Source organism: Apodemus sylvaticus, chromosome 15 (assembly GCF_947179515.1).
Source record: "Apodemus sylvaticus chromosome 15, mApoSyl1.1, whole genome shotgun sequence".
NCBI lineage: Eukaryota > Metazoa > Chordata > Mammalia > Rodentia > Muridae > Apodemus > Apodemus sylvaticus.
Genome location: NC_067486.1, coordinates 87129190 through 87153655, shown reverse-complemented (window position 1 = coordinate 87153655; position 24466 = coordinate 87129190). Strand labels below are relative to the sequence as shown.

Sequence of the window (24466 nt, the reverse complement as noted above, 5' to 3'; positions counted from 1 at the left end):
AAGTTACATGAGGTTAGCTCCACAGCTGCTAGTCAGAACACACCTGCTTACCTGGGCAAGAACAAGAAATGTGCACACACTCAAAGGAATGGAAGCAATCTTCAGATGTGTCCAGCTGAGTGCAGGCTCCAGGTAGAGACTTGCAGCTGAGATGAGACTGGACCCCAGCTGCACAGCAGGTTGCTGCTCATCAGAAGGGTCTCTAGATTCACCCTGGTCACAATAGCCATCATTCTCACACAGTGTGGATTGGTGGGGTGTCTGACTTCCCGTTGATAAGGCGAATGGTGGCCTGGAAGGAAGAAGCGTAGCAAGGCAGGAGGTGAGGAACTCCAGGGTAGAAATGGTGGAGAGAGAGGGCACAGCTGCCCCTGGAGTCACCCCACAGCTGTGGTTTTCATAAACTTTGCTCTGAGTTAGGTCTGAGGACTCAAGTCATGTGAACTATCATGGCTTTGGCAGGGGAATAAGTGTGGGTGGGGTTTGTAAAAGGTTGGCAGTAGGCTGTTTTGTAGAGGACACCCACAGAGACACTGCAGGCCTCATTCTCAACTTGGGAACCCATTTTAGGGAAGGTTGGACAGGCTGGCTAGGGAGGCTTCTCTAAGGAAAGATTATAAAGAATACCATGCTCACTGTGAGAAACAGAGCAAAGGACAGACACTTCCCGTCGATCCACTCTGATGTTTACTCAGGCTGGAGGAGAGGACACAGGGCTACTGTTCTGCAGACAACTCTGGGGCACTTTTGCACCTCAGCCCACTCCACTGAGCATGACCCTGTGAAAAGCCAGACCTGCCTGCCTGGGATTTTACCTGGACAGGTCTGGGCTGCTGTGCACATGTCTTCCTGCGCAGAATGGGCCTGTGACCACACTGGCTCCTGGACATCTGGCCTGGCCTCCCTAAGGCGCTATCTGATTCCCAGCCAGACTGACCCCCACCCATGACTCACAAGTCATGGAGCTGGGGCTGGTCCTCTTCCAGACTTAAAAGCAGAATGAAACAGGAGGGAGTGTCTTAATGACTTGAAAACACACAGGTCATACTGGGCTGCTGCCTGGCCACAGCACCCATCTGGCTTGCCAGTGACTCTCTGTTTCCTTTGGCTATGCCCTCACCCTCCCCTCTCCCTGCTCTCAGCATCTCTGCTCTCCACTTCAGGCTCAGAAACCATGAGGTGGTCTTTCAGGGGTTTCTATTGAATTGTTCTGAAGTGACAGAATATTAAGTTCCTAAATGTGCCACAAGGGGGCGCACTCTTCATTTCTCACAAAGGACAAGACAGAGTAAGGAATAAATGAATGAGGACTTGCACCCACCTGATCCTGGGAAGGACTCCAGGATCCAGCTTCTTTCCTTGGAGCAGGGTTCTTGTGGGAGAATGGCAGCAGCAGCAGAGATTTTGGAGGCCGTTCATGATTGTCTTCCTCCTGCCCTTGCAGTGGTATTGCCAGGTTTGAGGGGAAGCTCAGCTTGCACCCTGAGGCTAGCCATCAGAAATGGGCTTTTCCTGAATGACCACAGCTTTCCAATGGACAGCTTCTTCCTGATTGATGGCCACTTCCTGGGTGAGGTTATTTTCCTCCATAAGGGTCTCTTTCTGAAAGGTATCCCCAGAGGAGGAGCCTGTGAGTGTTACATTCTTGGGAGACTGCAGGGATCCAGAGAGCTGCTCTTGGGGATTGCAGGAGGACATATTCCTGTCAGGCTTGTATGTGATGACTCTCATGGTCGTGACAGTTCTGGGGCTTGGGGTACCTGGGAAAATCTGCATGGAAGTAGTAAACATACCACACTCTTCCTGATCATGGGGTGCCTCATGATGTGGTGGATGGTGGGCCTCCTGCTCTCATGGAAAGCCTTGAGTCAGATACTCAGTCCAAACATAAGAAGCCAATTACAACAATAATAATAACAACAATAATAAAATCTGGTTTGGTGGCACACACTTGTGCCAGGGAGACAGAGACTCCATGTCCTCCCTAGCCAGCCATCTGAGCCTACCTATCCAATTCAAGCCAATCAAAAATCCTGTTTTACAGAAAACAGTGGATGGCACCTGAAGAATGACATCCAAGGTTGTCCTCTGGTCTCCACATGCAAGCTTACATGTGCAGGGCCACAGGACCAAACTATCCTGTAAAAGGATTTTCATCCGCTGCAGTAAGAGAGCTCAATGGGTAAAGGTTCTTGCAGCCAAGTCTGATATAACCTGTCCAATACCTGGGACCTCTATTGATGAGGTTTGGTCTGTTGTATGTATTGTCCCAGACACAAGAAAGTGCACAGGTAGATCCAAGTGAGGCTATGTGACCTTGCCTCCAAATTATTTCTGATTGGTGAATAGAGATGACAACAGTCAATAGCTGGGCAGAAGAAACCCATGCAGGCAGGGTTTAGCATTCCAGGACTTCCAGCATCAGAGAAGAACCACAAGGGGGAAGACACCATGGGTTAGGCGAGTCGTAAAATAAAGACCATGTGGGTTGGCTACCTGTAAATAAGAGCCGTCCAAATGAAACATGGCACGTTCTATCGTGGGATTAGTAGTGGGAAATAGACAACAGCGAGAGGTGCACAATCTGCCCAGCTCTTGTGCTGATTAAGGCCAATTGTACATAGAAAGGTTGTGTGCAATGTTTGTCTGAGAACTAAGTGGTCAAAGGCAGGGTAAAAACCGGAGTTGGGATTAAATAATTTCTACACCATCCACATATACAACTCCTGCCCACCCCCACATACACAAATAATAAATGTAATTTTAAAGGGGGTTAAAGCACTTGTTAGTAAACATGAGGATCCACGTTCGATCACCAGAACCCATGTGGTAGGACAATAAACTGCCCAGTCACTATCCTCTGGCCTCTATAAATGCACACTAACACACACATATGAACACAGAATAAATTAATGTAATTATTAATTAATTAACTAATTAAAGGTTTTTCACATCATCTCTTGTTGGCCCAGACTCACTTCTGTCTTTGGTTTACATAGCTCGCTTCCCCACATCTACCTCTCCTTATCTCATGCCTATCATGCTTACATGTGTTTCTCCTCCCTAATCACCACGTTTAAATCTATATTAAACTCTTTATAAACTACTGTTCTGGGGACTAGACAGATGGTCCCCAGGTTAAAAGAACTTATTGTGCAATCATGAGGCCTGGAGTCCAAATTCCAGCATCCTCTAAACACCCATGAGTATAGCTTCCAGGAAACAGATATTGTCTTAGGCAGAAATAATGAAAAACTGCCAGTGATTTGGAGGAAAAAACACCTACAAATGTATGGCAAAAATGCAAAAACTCTGTTCTTTTAAAATATAGCCCACAAAAGAGTTAGGACCTGGGTTATGAATGAAAAGGAAGTAAGTGAAAATCCCGGTTCCTTTCCTACCATGTAACCCAACCAAGTACCATTATTATCTCTACAAATCTGTTTCTTGCTGAGTGTGCCAATTTATATGCTGCTTCTCAATATCAAAAGGGAAACCACTTAGCAAAGACTCCTGGAACATAGTCCATACAGAGTAATTTATTAATCATTAAATTTTGGGACAAATGTTAAAAAGACAAGCAGTGTTTCATGTTTATTTTTAACTGTCAGACACAAGGCTTAATATCCTGACTTAAAGTTGAGACTGAGATATAAAAGGAATTACAAAAAGCCATTTTGCCAAGGACAAATGCTAAGTAAAAATAACTAGTACTATGGAAATATAATTTACATAGGCACAATCATAAGTTTATTAGAATAATTTGATGCATCACCTCAAAGTTTTTATTATTACAAAGATATGGTTTCATTTTCATAAACAATAAAGGAAAAACAACACATTAAAAAAAGAGAGCAAAGGTAGGAATGAAGAATATTACTAGGTTGCTTTACTTTCCAACTTAAGAACCAAAATTCAACACAGGAAAAACTCCTCGTACAAAAATGGTAGAAAACATCACACTAAAGATAATAAAACACCTCTCGTTCCTGAACACTTCAAAAAACAGACTTCCCTGAGATCTTCGAGTTTTCCTGTCTGGAAACAAGAAGCCCCAGTAAGTTATTTCATCACCACAATCCTATTTCCAACATCAAAGCAAAACCTAGGAAAGCCACTCTGGTGGCTTTCTCATTCTCAGAAATTTATTTTTATTTTATTCTAGACATACAGAGAAACTACTTTAAAAGTTAAATAAATTCTGATTAGGTACACAGAAGGCTGTAGCAGCACAGCACAGCTCCTAGGTGCAGGTGGGGCCCTGGGGGGCTGTGTCCCAAACAATCTTATACTCAGGTGGTCTCTGCGTACATGTCTATACATGTCTGCTCAGTCCAGAGCCTAACTTCTAAACTGACTCTTAGTACATTTAATTTTGATGCTATGTCTAATATTGACCCATAGAATGAAATACCATGAAAAGTAAAAGGCATTGGAAGACAATTTCTAGACAGGGTTGGCTGCAAACTTAATAAAAGAGTATCTAGTTGTTTTATGAATAGCAAATATTTTCACAAGTGCCAAAGGGGTTAAAGTGCTTAAGATACAAAAACATACATCATAATGTTAAAACAAGAATATATTATCAAGTTATTATAGCCACTTTTTTTAAGGAGAGGAAAATCTCCTTTCATCAATTTTCAATAGCAAGTGGAACTCAAACATTTCCTCTAATATTTGGCTTCTGATCATCTGCTCAGATTTAGAAATGAAGGAGATTTAAGTATAAAAGGTTGTTAAATATTATAAAACCCAGTGACTGAAAAGAGGCAAAGAACAGACAGTGATGGAAAGCAAGACAAAAGAAGATCGCCGGCTCCTTGCTACTTTCAAAGAACAAGTGCCTACCAAGGCCAAAATCTCGATGCAGACTTTTTAAACAATCAGCCAACTTAGACTCACCCACCAGACTGTGCAACAAAGGAACTTAGACACTATTAAATATATACATCTGAGGGTTTTTCTCATTTTGACAGATGTTCAGGAAGTATTTACTTAGTGTTCAACATGCCACTAGTACTGTGTACTTCCTTCAGCTACACATTTCTTGCTTTCTAGAACTCAAGTTTTTATCTTTTTATAATACCATGTAGAGGGGCTAGAGAGATGGCTCAGTGGTTAAGAGCACCAACTGCTCTTTCAGAGGTCCTGAGTTCAAATCCCAGCAACCACGCGGTGGCTCACTACCATCTGCAATGTTATCAAATGTCCCTTTTTGGTGTGTCTGAAGACAGCTACAGTGTACTCGTATACATAAAATAAATAAATCTTTTTTTTAAAAAATAATACCATATAAAAAATCCAGAAAGATAAAGCAACGTTGTACAAAGGTGTGCTTAAGAAACTAACTACAAACAATGAAGCAAGGCCTAAACAAGTTCAGGAAGTTACCCCATGATATACTGACAAAAATCACTAACTCTCAAAATTTTCTGAAAACAGATAACAGCTAATAAAAGCCTTAGAAAACTTGAAAAACTGATAGATAGATAGATAGATAGATAGATAGATAGATAGATAGATAGATAGATAGATAAAGTATAAATGTGTGCCTACAATTATGTTTCCCAATACAATGTGTAAGCAGATGATTACAATCAAGAAAGACTAATTCCAGAAAAGAAATCCAGATGCCCAGACTCTGTTTTGCCTCATCTGGGTCTTTTATAAAATAATCCCAGTGTTTTATATCTGACAAAACAGGGAACCAAAGTAACTTGGATAAAACCAAACTCTAGATCCTTTCTACTGTGCTATATATCGGTCTTCTGGTAAATGCTTCTCTAAAAGAATGATTTTTTTTTTTTAAAGATTTGTGGTTTTAACAATTTATTCCACAAGGAAACCAATGAGAAAGAATTTCCAATTTCTTTCAAATTGTAATGCAAGGAATAAAAACTACATAAAGGTCTTATGAATGTAAAGAGACTAGTTTTCTAAGACAGCTATGAAAATATTTCTTCTAAAAAACAAGTTCACTCAAATGAGGCATTTAGATTCTGGTTCCAAAAGAGGTTGTGTCCTTTCTTAAACCAGGGTTTCCCTACTCTGTAGCCTTCCCTTGAAAATACTGTTCTCCTGGTGCTATCTCCCAAAGACTGGGATTAGGTACCACCGTGTCTACCTTTAAATTCTTAAAAATACTGAAGAACACAAACTTCAGTGTCTTCACTGTGACATAAGCCAAATGGCTAATAACTTCTCTAGTTAATATGAAAACAATTCACACCATGCTTTTCAATCCCAATCTAAATTTATACACAGTAGATTGGGTTTCAGGAAAACACCATCATCCAATTCCAGAAAACATAACTATGCACTGGTCATCTGTTCAGATTTAGATTTTGTTGTGATTCAAGTTGTCACTTGTAGAAGTTTGGACCTAGGTCTTCTTCCCAGCCCCATGCTCCCAGAAATAAAACTCAGACTCAAAATATGTATACTTACAAATATCTTGGCCTTATAGCTAGTCTTCTCTGACTAGGCCACAGTGCATTATAACCCACTTACTCAAATCTACTTTCTGACATATGACTACTTACCTGGGCTCAGGTACCATGCGTCAGTCTCGTCACATTTTCCCAGGCAAATATCTCATCCCTGGCTCTATCCCAGAATTCTTTCTGCCTTCTGAATGTCTCATCTTGTATTCTACACTTTCCTATAGGCCATAGTTTTCTTTTAGTAAAATACACAAGATATTCTCTCTACAGTCACTAGCATCCTTAAAACCTTCAACTTCAAACTGTTAATTATTCTAATTCTACTTGTACTTCTAAGGTACCAACACCACCAGCAACATCCTGAGCTTACCATGGCTTTTAAACACTCATGTGTACCTGCTTCTCCTTTCAGGATTTTATTTTGGTAATACTGCCACTCCAGCTGGATGTTAGCACCAGGATGAAAAGGTGACCTTCCTGTGCCATGGTTGCTGACAGAGCCACTGTTTTTCCTGTGAGAAAAAGAAATTGAATTGTTTCTCTAAGTACAAAAGGATGTTAAGGTCATGTAATGGATTTTTTTCATGGAATTTTAATTATATAACATTTGTTCTTTAATCACTTATGCATTAAATCTTAAAAAGCATCACCATATAACATCACCTAATTTTTTTTAAGACAGGGTCTTCTGAAATTCTCTATGTAGACCACGCTGGCCAGGAATTCACTGATGTTCACCTGATAGGATTAAAAGCATACACCAAGAGTGGCTCCAGCAATGTTTCTGATAAACCGACTAAATCTAAAACAGCACACCCCTTTGGAGCAGATCTCTGTAGATCCACAAAGATGTACTGTCTTATAGTGTTGCTATGCAGACAAATAGATGACAAGTTTTATTGATGATGCTATAACAATTCCTAAAATTTTATCTGTGATTATTAAGTTCTTTAATAGTGGAACTTCTATTAGGTCCTTTTCTGATAGTCGAAACTGCAATAAAAGTCTGCCAGTCTCCCAAGTGTCACAGTTAAGTGTTGGGGTTCTGTCTAAGCTCCACCCCACACCTACCTGGAAATAGCCAGGTATGCCCTGCCCCAGAGATCTGGCCCAGTATAAGAGGGGCTACTTGCTCCTCCTCTTTCTCTTTTTGCTCTCAGCTCTTCCACATTCTCACCTCTCTGCCCCTGGGGCTCTTCCTTCCTCCCTCCACGTGGTCATGGCCGGCCTCCACTAAACTCTCTCTATTCTCTCTCTCTCTGTTCTCTCTCCCTCTCCCTCTCCCTCTCCCCCTCTCTCTCTCCTCTCTCTCTCTCTCTCTCTCTCTCTCTCTCTCTCTCTCTCTCTCTCTCTCTCTCTCTCTCTGCCTCTCTCTCTACCACTAACTTCCATCCCCTACTCTGAATAAACTCTATTCTATACCATGCCTGTGTGTGTGTGGGGGGGGGGGGTGGTCCCTCAGGCGCAGAGGTGCCCAGGCAAGGGCCCGCCTGGACACCTTCCTCCACGCCGCCTACCCACACTCACCTAACCCCCTATACTCTCCCCTTTTAAGCCCTTTTATTAAGTACTCTTAGATGGCAGCCAGACATTCTCCTACACAGAGCCAAGAGGTTGTAATACAACCAAAGGACATAAAAAGGGAACTAGGATTTATTATAGGTGTTAGGACAGAAGATAAAATATTGACTGGGTTTATCTATACGAAATTTCACTTATAACTTAGTCATGGTTTTAAACTTCCTATTAACCTGTAGTGAAGACAAATGATAGATGTCTAGCTAGATGATTACTTCTAATGGATATGCATGTAAACATTCTCTTTTGTAAACTCCTTATTTCAATCGGTGATTTGATATTTTGTGTGAACTTATGATGAACTTTGTAACGTGTGATTATGTATTCTGAAAGATGTTTTAAGGGCTGAAGACAAAGAGAAGAGAGAAAAGAAGAATTTAGGTTTGAGGAACAGAGCTGAGAGAAGAACTGAACTGAGGAGAAGTTTTTAGTCATAAGAGAACAAGATTAGAAGGAGAATAGGAGAATGGAGAGTAGAATAACTTAGAAACTATAGGTAACATAAAATAACTAAGAGAACAATGTGCAGGATGCAGAGGGAAAGAAGAAAAAAAAGATGTTGCAGAGAACAGAAGGAGCAGGCAGGCTTCGCCTTGCCATAGGAGAGGACAGGTCCCATGGTAAGGACAAAACAGGCTTAGACTTATTTTTTTTTTTTTTACAAACATGGATTTAATTCATAGCATTAAAAGGGTGAAACTTTTTCCTTCTCAATGCAATAAATATTTTTCATCCAGAATGAGTGAGTTCTTTCTGCACCAGTGCTGGTCTTTTGCTCCATATGCATATGTAAGTATGGATGTGTGTGTAAGTATGTGATTGTGAGAATTTATGCATGTGTGTGTGTGTTATGGTTTTAAACTTTCTATGAACCTGTAGAGAAGACAAATGATAGATGTCTAGCTAGATAATTACTTCTAATGGATATGCATGTAAACATTCTCTGTTGTAAACTTGTGTTAGTGTGAAATTGTGAGAATGCATGCAAGCTGGGATCAGATGTGCATGTAGGTATGAATTTGTGTGAAAATGTGGAAATGAAATCTCTGTTATGTTTGAAGCTGTGTATAAATTTCTGTGAGATTATGCATATTCACTTATGTAAAAGTTTTTCTTTCTGCAAGTGTTATTCTCTTCTCCTGGTTCAATAGAAGTTTATTGCTTCTAACTTCCTCCTTAGACTGACAAGCAAGAGGCATCTGAACAATGGGGAAAAGAGTCTAGCAACTAATTCTGTCCTTAATCTCCTGCTGTTTTAGGGTGAAGTGCTAAGTGCCTGAGACTCTCTAGCTTTAGAGGGAAGCAGAAGGCAGGTCAGCTACATTAGCATAGTAACTTAGACTTAGATAAGTAACCCTTTTATTATGCAGCAACTCTAAATTTTCCATAAGACAAAGTCTTACCCCCTCTGATGCACTTCCACCTTCTGCTGCCTCAAGAAGAACCAAGAAGAAAGAAACACCTCTGCTGGGGCTGGCTCCTGACAGAAGACTTATCCACTGTGATGCTTTGAATAAGAATGGCCCTCATAGGCTCATGGGTTTAAATGCTTGTCCCATAGGGAGTGGCACTATTAGGAGGTGTGGTGTTATTATGGCTTCTCCTTTATATAATAGGCTAAACTTATCTTTCTTTCCCTCTCCAATTATTTTTAAATTTTTAGTTTAATTATTTTTATGATTTCCTTCTATTCCCAGGACCCCGGGAAAGACAGAACAAATCATGGTACTCCAAGGCTCAGAATGACTTACAGATAGAAATCCCAAGGGTTTGCTGTTGTGTTCAAAGCCCTTCAAGTCCTCTGGAAGGGGTTGTTCTGCTTTCTGTCCATGTTTTCCACCCACATGGGGCTGCCTCCTCTGTCTGCCCACAAGGAGCCTACAGGCACCGACATTCTTCACTTGCTCATTCCTTTTTTCTTCTCCAGCAGGACTCTGTTTCTCCTCTAGGCCCCAAGATGTCCTGTGAAGTCCCCCATCCTCTCCTGCATTCAGTAATTGCCCATCCACTGCACTCTCCTTTCTAACTCCCCCATACAACACTCCGTTTTTGTTCAGTCCTGCTGTGGGTTGGTTAACAGTCTGATGTTAATTTTGCTTCCTCAGGAGGGATTGCTGCCCCAGGCTGGCAGTCCAACAAGTGCTGAGGTATGAATCTTATCCCCATTTTAACTGGTCAATAAAGGATAGAGTCTGGGACTGAGCAGTGGAGGGGAAGGTAGGACTGGAGGTTCAATACTGGGGGCAGGTAGAGAAGGAAAAGAGGACTAGAGGGGAAGGAGAGAGGACACAGGAGGAGAATGCACAATGAGAGAACCATGTAGCCAGGAGATACCACAAGTAGGAAGGGGTCCTTATAGCTGGGGAATAAGTTAGTATCGTCTTGTTCCAGCCCAGTCTAGCCATACAGCTTATAATTATAATAGCTAGATTGTGTGTTCTTTTTATAAGGGATTATTGGGCTTGGAAATTCCAGCCACACTTTCCTTTTCAAATTCCAGATGTTCTTTCTTCTACTTTCCTCAAAAGAATTGTTATTTCTTCCTAATTCCACATTGTTTCTCTGTAATTTATAGATGTTTAAAATATTTTTACTAGATCTGGAAAGTCACCAAGTGTTCTGGTTGAAAGAAATAGGCCCCTGTTCAGGTCACAGAGCTTCATAGGAATGAGAAGCTGAACTTACCAAAATAGGCTGCCTTAATAAATCAGCCTGCTCTTATTTTTTTCCTAAACAGAAAGATTTACATATGTACTATTGAACTAGCCTATTAGTGTAGAATCTTATAAATATAAGAAAATCCAGTGTTTTCCAATTAAAACATATCCATCTATTCAAATAGAAATCATTTTATCAGTTTAACATAAGCACTTAATACCATAAATAGATCATATATATCCATTTATAGAAAAAAACACATATATTATAATATGGTATATTTTATACACAAACACACACACACACACACACACACACACACACACACATATATATTTCATTTAAATCCATTGAGAATGGACTTAAGCTAGTAATGGATCATAGCAGTAGAAATTTTGTCTATACCCATTACTTGACATGCAGTACCTCATTTATAATATATGAATAACATCACATTACTTACTAGAGGAACAATGGATAGTGGTGAAGAGATTATGATGACAACAAATCCAGGTTGTGTAATGCAGAAAATTAACCTGTATGCCACACCTGCCCAGGGACCAGGTAACTTCCTGGAATGCTGGAAGTTATAATTCTTAGAAAATCACTAAATCAATTGGGAAAATAATGTCTTATATGTTTGTCCTTATAACCCCCTACAACACATGGTTTTGAGGCTGTTCTCAGCTGGAAAATTCCAGGAAATGGTCCTGAACAAAGTCTTTTCCTTGGTCAAAATTTAATATTTAAAGCTAACTTATATTTGGTCCAAAATGCTGGAGCTGGTTTTTCTGGCCAATCTCAAGGTTACCGTTGATGTAGAATAGTTTTCATACCATCATCACAATTGTTCACTTGATTACCAAAGGACACCTAAGGTCATAGGTAAGGAGTTCTGTTGTCAGGTGAAGTGGTACTATAGGAGAATAGCCCCAGTTAAATGACTGTAAAGGATAATGCATGTCAAAATCACTAGAAGTCCAGAGAAAGGGCCAGGCATTGCAGCAGCTCCCTGATCTCTGATCTTGTTAGAAGCCAGAAGTCTGTCTTCTCACTGTGCTTGGCTCTGGATGGCTTTTGTCCAGGGCCAAGAGAACAGCGTCCAAGCTTGATAAGGATGGCTTTAGATAAGCTGTTTTCTGTCATGAACTTTTAAATGCACCTAAGTGAAGAAAACCGCTGCTAAGGGCTCTACTGCAGATATCCACCCATTCCAGGCTCAATCGGCCAAGCTTAATCCAGCTTTTGATAAGGGATTGTCAAATTTAGTCTCAGAGTCTCAGAGCACACCTGGGGTTTGACAACAGGAGAATGGTCATATAGACAATAAATGTAGCTATATCAGGGTCATGACTTTTAGGCTACCCCAAGAGGTGTGTTACAAAATAACACATAAGGCAAATGGCCCTGAAGGCAACCCCCTGGTGCATTGTTTATTTTGAATAAAAATAACAATGCCTCTTCTTGTGAATTACTGTGTCAGGCTCTTAGCCATCCTCTCTCTGCATATAGTAGACTGCAGATTTAGTAATTCATTTTAATAGATTCCCACTACCTTTGAATCCATTTCTGTTACAAAAAATAAAAGATTTGTAGAAGCCTTCCCATCCTAGAGCTGAGCATGGGCTTCTCTCCCTTATTCCCAGAAATGAGCCTGTCTTACACCCTGTTGCTCAGCACAATGCAGAGCAACTGTGAAGGATCTTATCGATATCTGATAAATAAATGAATGGCTGAGATTTCACATAAAACAAAAGCCAGCCCTTCTGAATTCTATGGACTGACTCCAGTGAATGAGGAGCTTATTTCCTCTTCTTATGAGCAGTAAGTTTTTTAAAAAAAAGTTTTTCAATTCTCAAATTACAAGCTTCATACATTGTAAATTTCAAAATACTCCATATGGTATAAAGCTCTTTTCAAAAGATACAGCATACATTTTAGAGTAAAATTAACCAATGTGAGGCTTGAAATGAGCATAGCTGTGCAGAGAGCTGGCAAGAGTGTCACCAGAGCAGGAAGGGCATGCAGATTGTCATCTGAGGGAGATCTCAGGGAAACTGGCCGCCCCTTAGCAACATCTGCAAAGGAAGGGAAGAAAATACCCGGTGACATCACAGGCTCCTAGCACAGCTAGGGTGTTCTAGAGGTGTGTGGTGTCATGATGGCCTGTGCTGGCCTCGTTTATCTACCTGGGTCATTTGAACAAAACACTCCCTGGCTTGGCTTTGTTGTGACTAGAATATGGAACCAACCCCCTGGCTCTGCCCCCACGGTTTTTGCTTCTGCGGCATAGTGTGGGTATGTAGGGACACAGACAGAATCCTGTGGCAATCAAGGATAGACTGTTCCTTCTCTGAGCCATAGGCTTCCCTAGGAAGGAGCCTTGGCCAAGTGTTTGTGTGTCTCTAGAACCAAGTATAGCGTCTGGCAACCAGCAGGCTTTTGTGAATAAATGACAAATCACAGAGACACATTATGGGAAACACAGGTCTTTTGTGTAACCCGTCCGGCAGGTCAGTTATTCCAGGGTTCCGAAGGGGTGCTACCTGCGGGTCAAAAGGGGGGAGAGAAGGAGGGAGGCCAAGCACCAAGAACGGCAAATCACTCTGGGTTGTGTCAAAGCCTCGTTTAATGTTCTGGGGTACACATGTTTTAAGGCTTTCAGGAGGGGCGTACCCCAAGGCAAGGACAAAGAAAGGAAGGGCAATCTAGCAGTTTAGCAGGAATAGATAAGGGTCCTCAGGTGGAGACAACAGGTGTTTGCACAGGCTGGAGCCTGCCGCAGTTATCTCAGGACTTCCTTCCACCGCAATTACCAGAGTCGGTGGGTGATGATGCAGGCAGGACCATTCTGCAGTTATCTCGAGGCAATGGCTAAACCAATGCCCACGGGAGAGGCTCCAGTTAATTGTTCTTGTATTTTAGCAGCCACCACCTTAGGGCCATGAGTAAGCAATAGTCCGAATAGCTCAGGATGGCTTCCCACATCTCCTCTTTTCTTTCTTAAGTTGGGGGGTGGCTATGGAAAGAGGGTCGGTGGAGAGCCTGTTTTAGGCTATGTGGTTTTGCCCCCACGTCCAGCACCGCAGTAACTAGGCCCTTTTAGATCCTAGTAGGGCAGGGCCTCTGCCTTAGGCTATGTAAGTTGCAACCACTCCTGGCATCACATCCCACTCCAATGGCTTAATCAGGCCCTTGGTGGGTGTGACGGGCATCCAGGTAGCGGACTCACAATAATCCCGTCATGGAGTCACCCTGCAGCCAAGAGGCGGTGTGCATCTGGCTCTTGGCACCACAATATTTCCCGTCATTGGCTACTCCACAGCTTATGGCCCTCAGCCACTATTAGGAGCCGGAGGTCACCCTCTCTGGCATTGACGTTTCTACTGCTTAGGAACCAAGAAAGCTCTTTGCCTGCAGCAAGGGTAGAGAACTGAAGGCCGATGGTTGCTACCTCCACGTCTGTCAAGGCAGAATCAATCTGTGATTTAACAAAACTGGTTAATCTGTTAAAGGCCCAGGGGCCAAATGACAAAAGAAACAAAAGACCCAGGAGGGGCCCCAAAAGGCTGGAGAGCAAGGTGGAAAGCCAGGGTGAAATCTCAGCATCAGCATACTCTGGCAGCTAGCATGTTCCTTCAGCATCCTGTAGAAAGAACACAAACATACCTCTTCTCTACACTTAGAGTTCCCTGGCATTAAAAATTTTTAAATTTTATGGTATATAGAGATGTTATTCTCCCCTCTTTTATTATAAAAATATTGCAAAGTTCTATGGGCTTGTTCTATAATATCTTGTCTATGCGAATTATGAGGAATCTCAGTAATATGACCAATATCAAATTGTTAATAAGACATCTCAAATGACTGATTATAATAATCAGTTATAATATTTGTCTTAATCTGATTTGGAACATTTAATATTAAAAATAACATATGTAATGACTAATTTTATTTTTTATTTTGTTTCTTATGTTAAAACAGTTATAACTAGAAAGCTTGAAAAGCTGTCAATAGTCGTATGTCTATTTCTGATTAATTTTTTGAATTGTATTTGTATAAATAATTGTAAAAGTTAAGAATTAGTATCATTAAAAAGAAACAACTTTAAGCAATTGCAAGCCATGAGCTATATATGTATATTATACATATATAGCTACATATAGTAATATAGTAATATTACTATATGTAGCTATATATGTAGCTATATAGTAATATAGTAATATACATATAGTATATGTATATTATTACCCCACTGCTGGTGGGGTTGCAAATTGGTACAGCCACTCTGGAAATCAGTCTGGTGGTTCCTCCGAAAACTGGGCACCTCACTTCCAGAAGATCCTGCTATACCACTCCTGGGCATATACCCAGAGGATTCCCCACCATGTAATAAGGATACACGCTCTACTATGTTCATAGCAGCCCTATTTATAATTGCCAGATGCTGGAAAGAACCCAGGTATCCCTCAACAGAAGAGTGGATGCAAAAAATGTGGTATATCTACACAATGGAGTACTATTCAGCCATTAGAAACAATGAATTCATGAAATTCTTAGGCAAATGGATGGAGCTAGAGAACATCATACTAAGTGAGGTAACCCAGACTCAAAAGGTGAATCATGGTATGCACTCACTAATAAGTGGTTATTAACCTAGAAAACTGGAATACCCAAAACATAATCCACACATCAAATGAGATACAAGAAGAAAGCAGGAGTGGTCCCTGGTTCTGGAAAGACTCAGTGAAACAGTATTTGGCAAAACCAGAACGGGGAACTGGGAAGGGGTGGGAGGGAGGACAGGGGAAGAGAAGGGGGCTTACGGGACTTTCGGGGAGTGGGGGGGGGGGGCTGGAAAAGGGGAAATCATTTGAAATGTAAATAAATTATATCGAATAAAAAAAAAAAAAAAAGAAAGCAGGCTGAGAAAGCCTGGTAGGTAGGCTTGTAAACAGCACCCCTCCATGGCCTCTACATCAGCTCCTATCTCCCAGATCCTGTCCTGCCTCAAGCAATGTTATACTTGGGTTGTCATGGTGAACCAGGTGTTCCTGGACTGCTCTGGTGGCGGGGGCTGGGGGGCGTCACTCCCTCTGTTGATTCTCACATAGGACACAGGCCCCACGACCGGCTGGCAGATAAACCACCAATGTTCTCAGGTCCTGGGCGCAGGCACACCCCTGGAGGTTTGTACCCCCAGAGGTCTTAAGCTCAGGATAATACAGTACCTAGTGATGCTTTTCTGCCCAGGCAGGCCTTGAAGGTGGCTGTGGGAAGTCTCTCCCTCTGCTGTTCTCCAAGCAGGACACAGGCCCATGACCGGCGGGCTGGCAGGTGAACCGCCTATGTGCTCAGGTCCTGGGTGCAGGCAGATCCCTGGTGGTTTGCACCCCCAGAGATCTTTTTTCTTTTACTTTAAATTGTTCATTTAATTGGCATATACATAGACAATGACAGTAATCTTTATAATTTTATGTATATACAGTTTTAAGCTAGTTATACTTTTCTGCCCCAGGCACGCAGTGAATATGGCCACGGGGAGTCTCTCCCTCAGCTGCTCTCCAAGCAGGACACAGGCCCCAAGACCAGCAGGCTGGCAGATCCAGAGGACCCTGCTATACCACACATGGGTATATACCCAGAGGATTCCCTGGCATGCACTAAGAACACATGCTCCACTATGTTCATAGCAGCCCTATTTGTAGTAGCCAGAAGCTGGAAAGAACCCAGGTGTCCCTCAACAGAGGAATGGATACAAAAAATGTGGTATATTTACACAATGGAGTACTATTCAGCCATTAGAAACAATGAATTCATGAAATTCTTTTTTTTTTAATTTTTTTATTCGATATAATTTCTTTACATTTCAAATGATTTCCCCTTTTCTAGCCCCCCACTCCCAGTTGGAGAGGGTGTGGAGAAAGAGGAACACTCCTCCACTGCTGGTGGGGTTGCAAATTGGTACAGCCACTCTGGAAATCAGTCTGGCGGTTCCTCTGAAAACTGGGCATCTCACTTCCAGAAGATCCTGCTATACCACTCCTGAGCATATACCCAGAGGATTCCCCACCATGTAATAAGGATACATGCTCTACTATGTTCATAGCAGCCCTATTTATAATTGCCAGATGCTGGAAAGAACCCAGGTATCCCTCAACAGAAGAGTGGATGCAAAAAATGTGGTATATCTACACAATGGAGTACTATTCAGCCATTAGAAACAATGAATTCATGAAATTCTTAGGCAAATGGATGGAGCTAGAGAACATCATACTAAGTGAGGTAACCCAGACTCAAAAGGTGAATCATGGTACGCACTCACTAATAAGTGGATATTAACCTAGAAAACTGGAATACCCAAAACATAATCCACACATCAAATGAGGTACAAGAAGAAAGGAGGAGTGGCCCCTTGTTCTGGAAAGACTCAGTGAAGCAGTATTCGGCAAAACCAGAACGGGGAAGTGGGAAGGGGTGGGTGGGAGGACAGGGGAAGAGAAGGGGGCTTATGGGAATTCATGCAATTCTTAGACAAATGGATGGAGCTGGAGAACATCATACTAAGAGAGGTAACCCAGTCTCCAAAGATCAATCATGGTATGTACTCGCTGATAAGTGGATTATTAGCCTAGAAATTTTGAATACCCAAGACATAATCCACATATCAAATGATGTCCAAGAAGAAGGAAGGAGTGGCCCCTGGTTCTGGAAAGGCTCAGTGCAGCAGTATAGGGGAATACCAGAACAGGGAAATGGGAAGGAGTAGATGAAGGATCAGGGGTGGAGGGAAGAGGGCTTACGGGACTTTCCGGAGTGGGGAGCCAGAAAAGGGGAAATCATTTGAAATGTAAATAAAGAATATACCGAATTTAAAAATAAATCCTGTCCTATTTGGACTTTTGTCTTGACTCATTTGGTAATGAACAGCAATGTGGAAGTGTAAGCTGAATAAAACCTTTCCTCCCCAAAAAAACAAAAAACAAAAAACAAAAAAAATCAAAAGTTTGATTTTTAACATTTTAAAAGAACAGCTACAGCACCCAGTTCAATTATCTGTGCTGAAGCAAGGGGACACTCAAAAGAATAAACATGTGATCTAATTATATGAGCTTTACTCCCATAGTAGATGCATTTTTATAGGATGCATGTATAAATCTATAACAATATAAAAACATGTATAGAGGCAAATTTTTAACAATTTATCTTTTAGATAACAATTATTAATTTTGTCAAAAAGTCTTGTCATGTAATAGATTAATGATTAATAATAATCAATTTGATTGCTGTTTAAAATAAGGAACAAACATTTTATCATGCTCTTAAAACATTCTTTTTTTAAAAAATATTTTTATGATTTTATTTTGTAACTTTTTATTATTATATCAAATCTTTATTGGAGGATGTCAAAACCTTATTTGGAGAGATTTTATATTAATGTTCTCTTTGTTAAGGAATGGAAGTGAACATATATCATCAACTGTTGACAAATACTTATGGTAGCTTTCTCCAAGTTATGTCTCTCAGTATTTGTTTTGCATCTATCTTGGGGACATCAGAAGCTTAAATGACGAACTTAAAGCAGTGTCTTAGGCAAAATATTTATCTTAACACCTTTTGAAAATCATTTTCTTAAAAAATTTAAACGCCCAATGTTAAGAGCAAGCCATTTATTGAGGAATAACCTTCTAATGAAAATCTTAAATCTATAATAATTTTGTATGTAGTAGGCAGGCCAAAATTTTAGATCTAAGTTTGAACTTCATTTTGAACCACATCTGTATGGATCTGTTAAAAATGTTCTTTTGGCCAGAAACTCTCTAAGTGAGGCCTGCAAGACAAAACTGCATCTCTCAAGCCTCTGCAGCTTTGAGCAGCTTTGAGGCAGCTCTGAGCTTTGTATTAACTCAAATGTAAATCTCCTGATCTGAGTTTGTTATCTCTAAGGCCAGACCTACACCCACCGGTCCTGTAAAGAATAACCTGTAATCAGACCCTATTGTATAGAGGTCAAATAACAAAAGGAACCTGAGACTGAAGAACACACACACACAGAGTTGGTCATCTCTGAGTCCATACTCGCCCAGCCCCGATGTTCACTTCACTAGGCCACAGGCTCTAACACCTCACTTTATTACAGATAATCATGGTGACTCAAGCCTTTAATCTCAGCAATCAAATCTCCACTTTCTGGGTCAGCATGATCTGTGGAGTGAAAAGAAACAGATGGAGAAAAACTCAATATTTCTTTGTTAGAACAGTTATTGTAAGTTTTAAGGATTATAATAGCTTGACATTCAAAGTCTGGTTCACTATCACCTTTCTCACATGTCTAAGCCAATGCTTCCTAATGAGTTCTTCCTTCTCCATGACTGCCCCCCATCCCTGGATGTTGTGTAGTGAATGTGTGTGTGTGTGTGTGTGTGTGTGTGTATGTGTGTGTCTATGTGTGTGTATGCTCGCACATGCACACAGGACTACCATCACTGGAGGATTAAATATAAACAAACAAGACAGGAAAGCTGGAGGAACGATAGAAATAGCCGAATATTTTCTTTTTTCTTTTCATAGGAAGAAAAAAGAAAAAGAGAGCTGCCACTGCAGCAACATCTGCCACCATCATCTTCACCACCACCAACAACAAAAGATACTTGTCAATCTCCTTTTATTATAATAATTAAAATTTAAAATTGTGTGTGCTTGTGGGTGATCTATAGCACAACCTTCACAGGAGGATTAAATAAAATTAACCAAGAGATCCAAGGCTACATAATAAAAATGCTAAAACATAGATGATAGACAGACAGATAGACATATAAACAGAGACAGACAGAGACAGACAGATAAAGAAGAGAGGAAAAGGACAGAGCATAAGAAGGCTAACGACTCATAATGGCCCCTCGAAAACAAGGAAGGCTGGAGAGAGAGGTCAACCTCCTTATGTTTATTAAGGCAAAATCAAAAGAAAAAGTGAAATGAAACAAAACAAACCTAGCCAAATATTTTATTTTTCTTCAGATATTAAAAATCTTTTTAAAAAGCACACAATCATCCAAAAGGAAGAGAGAGAGAGAGACAGAGACAGAGACAGAGAGACATAGTGAGAGAGAGAGATGAAAAGATCTATTTTTTTTTACCACTTTTTATTGTAATAAGAAAGTAATGACTTTAAAAATTAAAGCTGGCCCATCTTACTTTAACACTCATTAATACAATTTATTCTGTTGAGTAAGACAGGGATACGTGGTCAACACTACCATAATTTAATAAGAAATTTTAAAAAAACCAAGAAAACAGCCAGTAAACTGCTTGAACTCATTATGGTTTTTATTATTAAAAAAGAAGGAACAAAATAAAGGTTAATGGTTGTATTTTCTAATTGTTAATAAATAATCATTAAATATTAAAAATCGGTCCACTTTTCTAAAAAAAAATTGGTCCATCTTATTATTCACTGTTGTATCATGAGTACTGTACTAAAAACAAATTTTGGCTTTAATAAAAAGGACAACTTGTCAACTAGGAATCAAGGTGACATGGAGAACAGAATACCAATTTCACCATTGCCCTAATGCTAGAGACCAAGAGTGATATACACAACAACCAGGCAACTAGCTGACAATCCTCTTAGGAAAAGAAAAGTTAAGGAAAATGGCCAACTTAAACCTCATTTAAATAAAGAAAAAAAAAAGTCCAGATTTGACATCTGGTAGACCTGGGGTGGAGGAAATTATGATCCAGATGGGCAGAAATCTGGCCAACATAGTAACATACTGGGCTGGAGAGATGTCTCAAAGGTTAAGAGCACTGACTGTTCTTCTGAAGGTCCTGAGTTCAAATCCCAGGAACCACATGATGGCTCACAACCATCTGTAATGAGATCTGACACCCTCTTCTGGAGCATCTGAGGATAGCTACAGTGTACTTACATATAATAAATAAATGAGTGTTTTAAAAAAAATTAAATTAAATTAAATAAATAAATAAAAACATAGCAAAATACAAGACAGAAGGAGGCAGGGGTGGGGGTGGGGAGACTGATTGCCTCTCATTGCCTTTCCCCTACCCAACATGTACCATATTATCATCACGCTTTGAGGGAATATAGAGAGTGGAGAAAGTGCCTGCTGCCAGAGATCCGCACATCCCATCTAGATGGACACCAAGCCTAGGAAGCTAAGGTTCCCACAATTCTCCAGTGCCCCAGGATGAAACACAGAGATGGGTTGGGGTTGGGGCACAAGAAACACGAGGACCAGGTCCTTCCATGAGCAGACTAGCACCTCTGCCCACAAGACACTGTGTTATTCCCAGCTTGAAGGAACTAGCTATCCATCCCTCCAGGACAAAGAGAAACCTCAAGCAAGGTGTGAGGGCTGGAGACCAGAGAGGCATAGGTTTTATCCCTCACCTTCTCCCTTGCCTGCACCTCTGAAAGGATGCTCTTGGCTATGGTAGGATAGGAGTGATAAACGACACTCAGCTCCACCTACAACTCCCCTACCACCGCTAAACTTAAACATGCTTGTACAAGACCAGTGGATAGCAGAAGTGGCAGCCACAGGAAACAGTCCACATGGTTCCTCTGAAGGAGGAGCAGGGGAAGCAGTATTGGTAGCTAGAGAAGACCAGAAAGGGAGACCCCATTGCCACCTTGTACAAAGGTATGCTTAAGAAACTAACCATAAACAATGAAGCAAGGCCTAAACAAGTTAAGAAAGTTACCCCATGATCTACTGACAAAAATCACTAAATCTCAAAATATTCTGAAAACAGATAACAGCTAATAAAAGCCTTAGAAAACTTGAAAAACTCATTATATATATAAAGTATAAATGTGTGCCTACAATTATGCTTCCCAATACACTGTGTAAGCAGATGATTACAATCAAGAAAGACTAATTCCAGAAAAGAAATCCAGATGCCCAGACTCTGTTTTGCCTCATCTGGGTCTTTTATAAAATAATCCCAGTGTTTTATATCTGACAAAACAGGGAACCAAAGTAACTTGGATAAAACCAAACTCTAGATCCTTTCTACTGTGCTATAGATCAGTCTTCTGGTAAATGCTTCTCTAAAAGAATGATTTTTTTTTAAAGATTTGTGGTTTTAACAATTTATTCCACAAGGAAACCAATGAGAAACGATTCCCAATTTCTTTCAAATTGTAATGCAAGGTAATAAAAACACATAAAGGTCTTATGAATGTGAAGAGACTAGTTTTCTAAGACAGCTATGAAAATATTTCTTCTAAAAAACAAGTTCACTCAAATGAGGCATTTAGATTCTGGTTCCAAAAGAGGTTGTGTCCTTTCTTAAATCAGGGTTTCCCTACTCTGTAGCCTTCCCTTGAAAATACTGTTCTCCTGGTGCTATCTCCCAAAGGCTGGGATTAGGTACCACCGTGTCTACCTTTAAATTCTTAAAAATACTGAAGAACACAAACTTCAGTGTCTTCACTGTGACATAAGCCAAATGGCTAATAACTTATTTAGTTAATACGAAAACAATTCACACCATGCTTTACAATCCCAATCTAAATTTATACACAGTAGATTGGGTTTCAGGAAAACACCATCATCCAATTCCAGAAAACATAACTATGCACTGGTCATCTGCTCAGATTTAGATTTTGTTGTGATTCAAGTTGTCACTTGTAGAAGTTTGGACCTAGGTCTTCTTCCCAGCCCCATTCTCCCAGAAATAAAACTCAGACTCAAAATATGTATACTTACAAATATCTTGGCCTTATAGCTAGTCTTCTCTGACTAGGCCATAGTGCATTATAACCCACTTACTCAAATCTACTTTCTGACACATGACTACTTACCTGGGCTCAGGTACCATGTGTCAGTCTCATCACATTTTCCCAGGCAAATATCTCATCCCTGGCTCTATGCCAGAATTCTTTCTGCCTTCTGAATGTCTCATCTTGTATTCTACACTTTCCTATAGCCTGTAGTTTTCTTTTAGTAAAATACACAAGATATTCTCTCTACAGTCACTAGCATCCTTAAAACCTTCAACTTCAAATTGTTAATTATTCTAATTCTACTTGTACTTCTAAGGTACCAACACCACCAGCAATATCCAGAAGCCACCCAGAGGTTACTATGGCTTTTAAACACTCATGTGTACCTGCTTCTCCTTTCAGGATTTTATTTTGGTAATACTGCCACTCCAGTTGGCTGTTAGCACCACGATGAAAAGGTGACCTTCCTGTGCCATAGTTGCTGACAGAGCCACTGTTTTTCCTGTGAGAAAAAAAAATTGAATTGTTTCTCTACGTACAAAAGGATGTTAAGGTTATGTAATGGAATTTTTTCATGCAATTTTAATTATATAATATTTGTTCTTTAATCACTTATGCATCAAATCTTAAAAAGCATTACCATATAACATCACCTAATGTTTTTTAAGACAGGGTCTTCTGAAATTCTCTATGTAGACCACGCTGGCCAGGAACTCACTGATGTTCACCTGCTAGGATTAAAAGCATGCACCACGCATGGCTCCAGCAATGTTTCTGTAAACCGACTCAATCTAAAATCAGCAGAGTCAGTTTTCCATGGCTTTTCATTTCTTACAATGAAAAGCAGACAACTCAGATCCCAGGCTCAAATTGTAGGAATAGACAACAAAACAAAAACTATAAACAGACTTTTACAATTCGGATATAAATACGTTTATCCTCCCATTTTATTTTTTTTAAAATTTTATAGCAATAGAAACAAACTGGAGATTCATGCACAGCAATGAAAATCTGATGTTTAACATATAACCAAATGTGAATTTCAGACCCCCAGATTTTGCTTTGGTTAAGAACATTACTTTAATGTATCATTTCCTTTTATGTATAAAATTACAAGACAACAATAATGTTGTAAAACTGATGTGCAAGTAAAACACCACAGGCTTAGAGGGCAGGAGACTCAGAACAAAGAAACACATAACACAGAAAGTCTTCTTGCCTCTCCATATAAACTAGAAAAAAGAACAATTTACTAGAAGGTAAGTTGTCCCAAGGCTAAAACTAATTCTTTCAAATTCAAAATAATACTTTTCAGAGCTAAGTCACAACTACCTAGGACAAAAATAAAGCCTTGTTGGGAATCTAGAATTTTCTAGGATTTTCACATAAGAGAAAAACTGACTTTAAATAGAAAACACTATTGTAGCTTTCTTGTCAAGAAAGAACTAAGGAAAAATCCTAAATAAATGTTTCAATACTAGTAAGTAGTACACACATAAACCTAAAATTTCATTTAAAAAAAAAAAGCAGACTGCCCAGATGACTCACCTCTAGAGTATAAAATTATCAAAACCCAAAGATTAGTATGTTTACCTACATTCATAGAGGAGAGTTACTTCAACAGAAGAACAGAAAGTCTGAAGACACAGGATAATAGAAATTTTCCCTTAACAAACAATAAAAAGATATGAAAAATATCCAGAAAATATCCTCATCTATTTGAGATAATACAGTCCTCAATTTAAGATACTCTTCTCTGTATATTTCAGCTTACACCAAGCAGTAGTTTTCTAATTTTCCTACACTTGTGAATATAGGCTGCAGCCAATTTGAACAAAGGAATAGATTTGACTAAGAAAAATCAAAATACTTTCCAAAGAATACATTGTTATCAATTCACACACACACACACATACACACACACACACACACACACACACACATTGATATGTATCAACTTTCTTAAAACAAACAAGAATACAGACCTTTGAGATCTGTTATATTTCTTATAGCCCCTGAGACAAAAAAGATATCA

General features: G+C 40.0%; 1 protein-coding gene and 1 long non-coding RNA gene across 2 annotated transcripts in view; both read right to left on the bottom strand.

Annotated features, from left to right (window-relative positions):
• Positions 1-24466, bottom strand: part of LOC127665603 (probable ubiquitin-conjugating enzyme E2 C) — a 189409-nt gene that overhangs the window by 51364 nt on the left and 113579 nt on the right. The window contains exons 8-10 of the mRNA XM_052158093.1: positions 6814-6955; positions 1322-1602; positions 52-292 (exon numbers count right to left, since the gene is read on the bottom strand). Coding sequence (XP_052014053.1) covers positions 1489-1602; positions 6814-6955 — 256 coding nt within the window. The 3' untranslated portion in view covers positions 52-292; positions 1322-1488. The remainder of the gene's footprint in view (positions 1-51; positions 293-1321; positions 1603-6813; positions 6956-24466) is intronic.
• On the bottom strand, positions 16365-24455 carry LOC127665605 (uncharacterized). The gene is made up of 3 exons (XR_007973470.1): positions 24417-24455; positions 22818-22933; positions 16365-18884 (listed from the first exon to the last, which is right to left on the bottom strand). It is a non-coding gene; the product is annotated as an uncharacterized LOC127665605 (long non-coding RNA).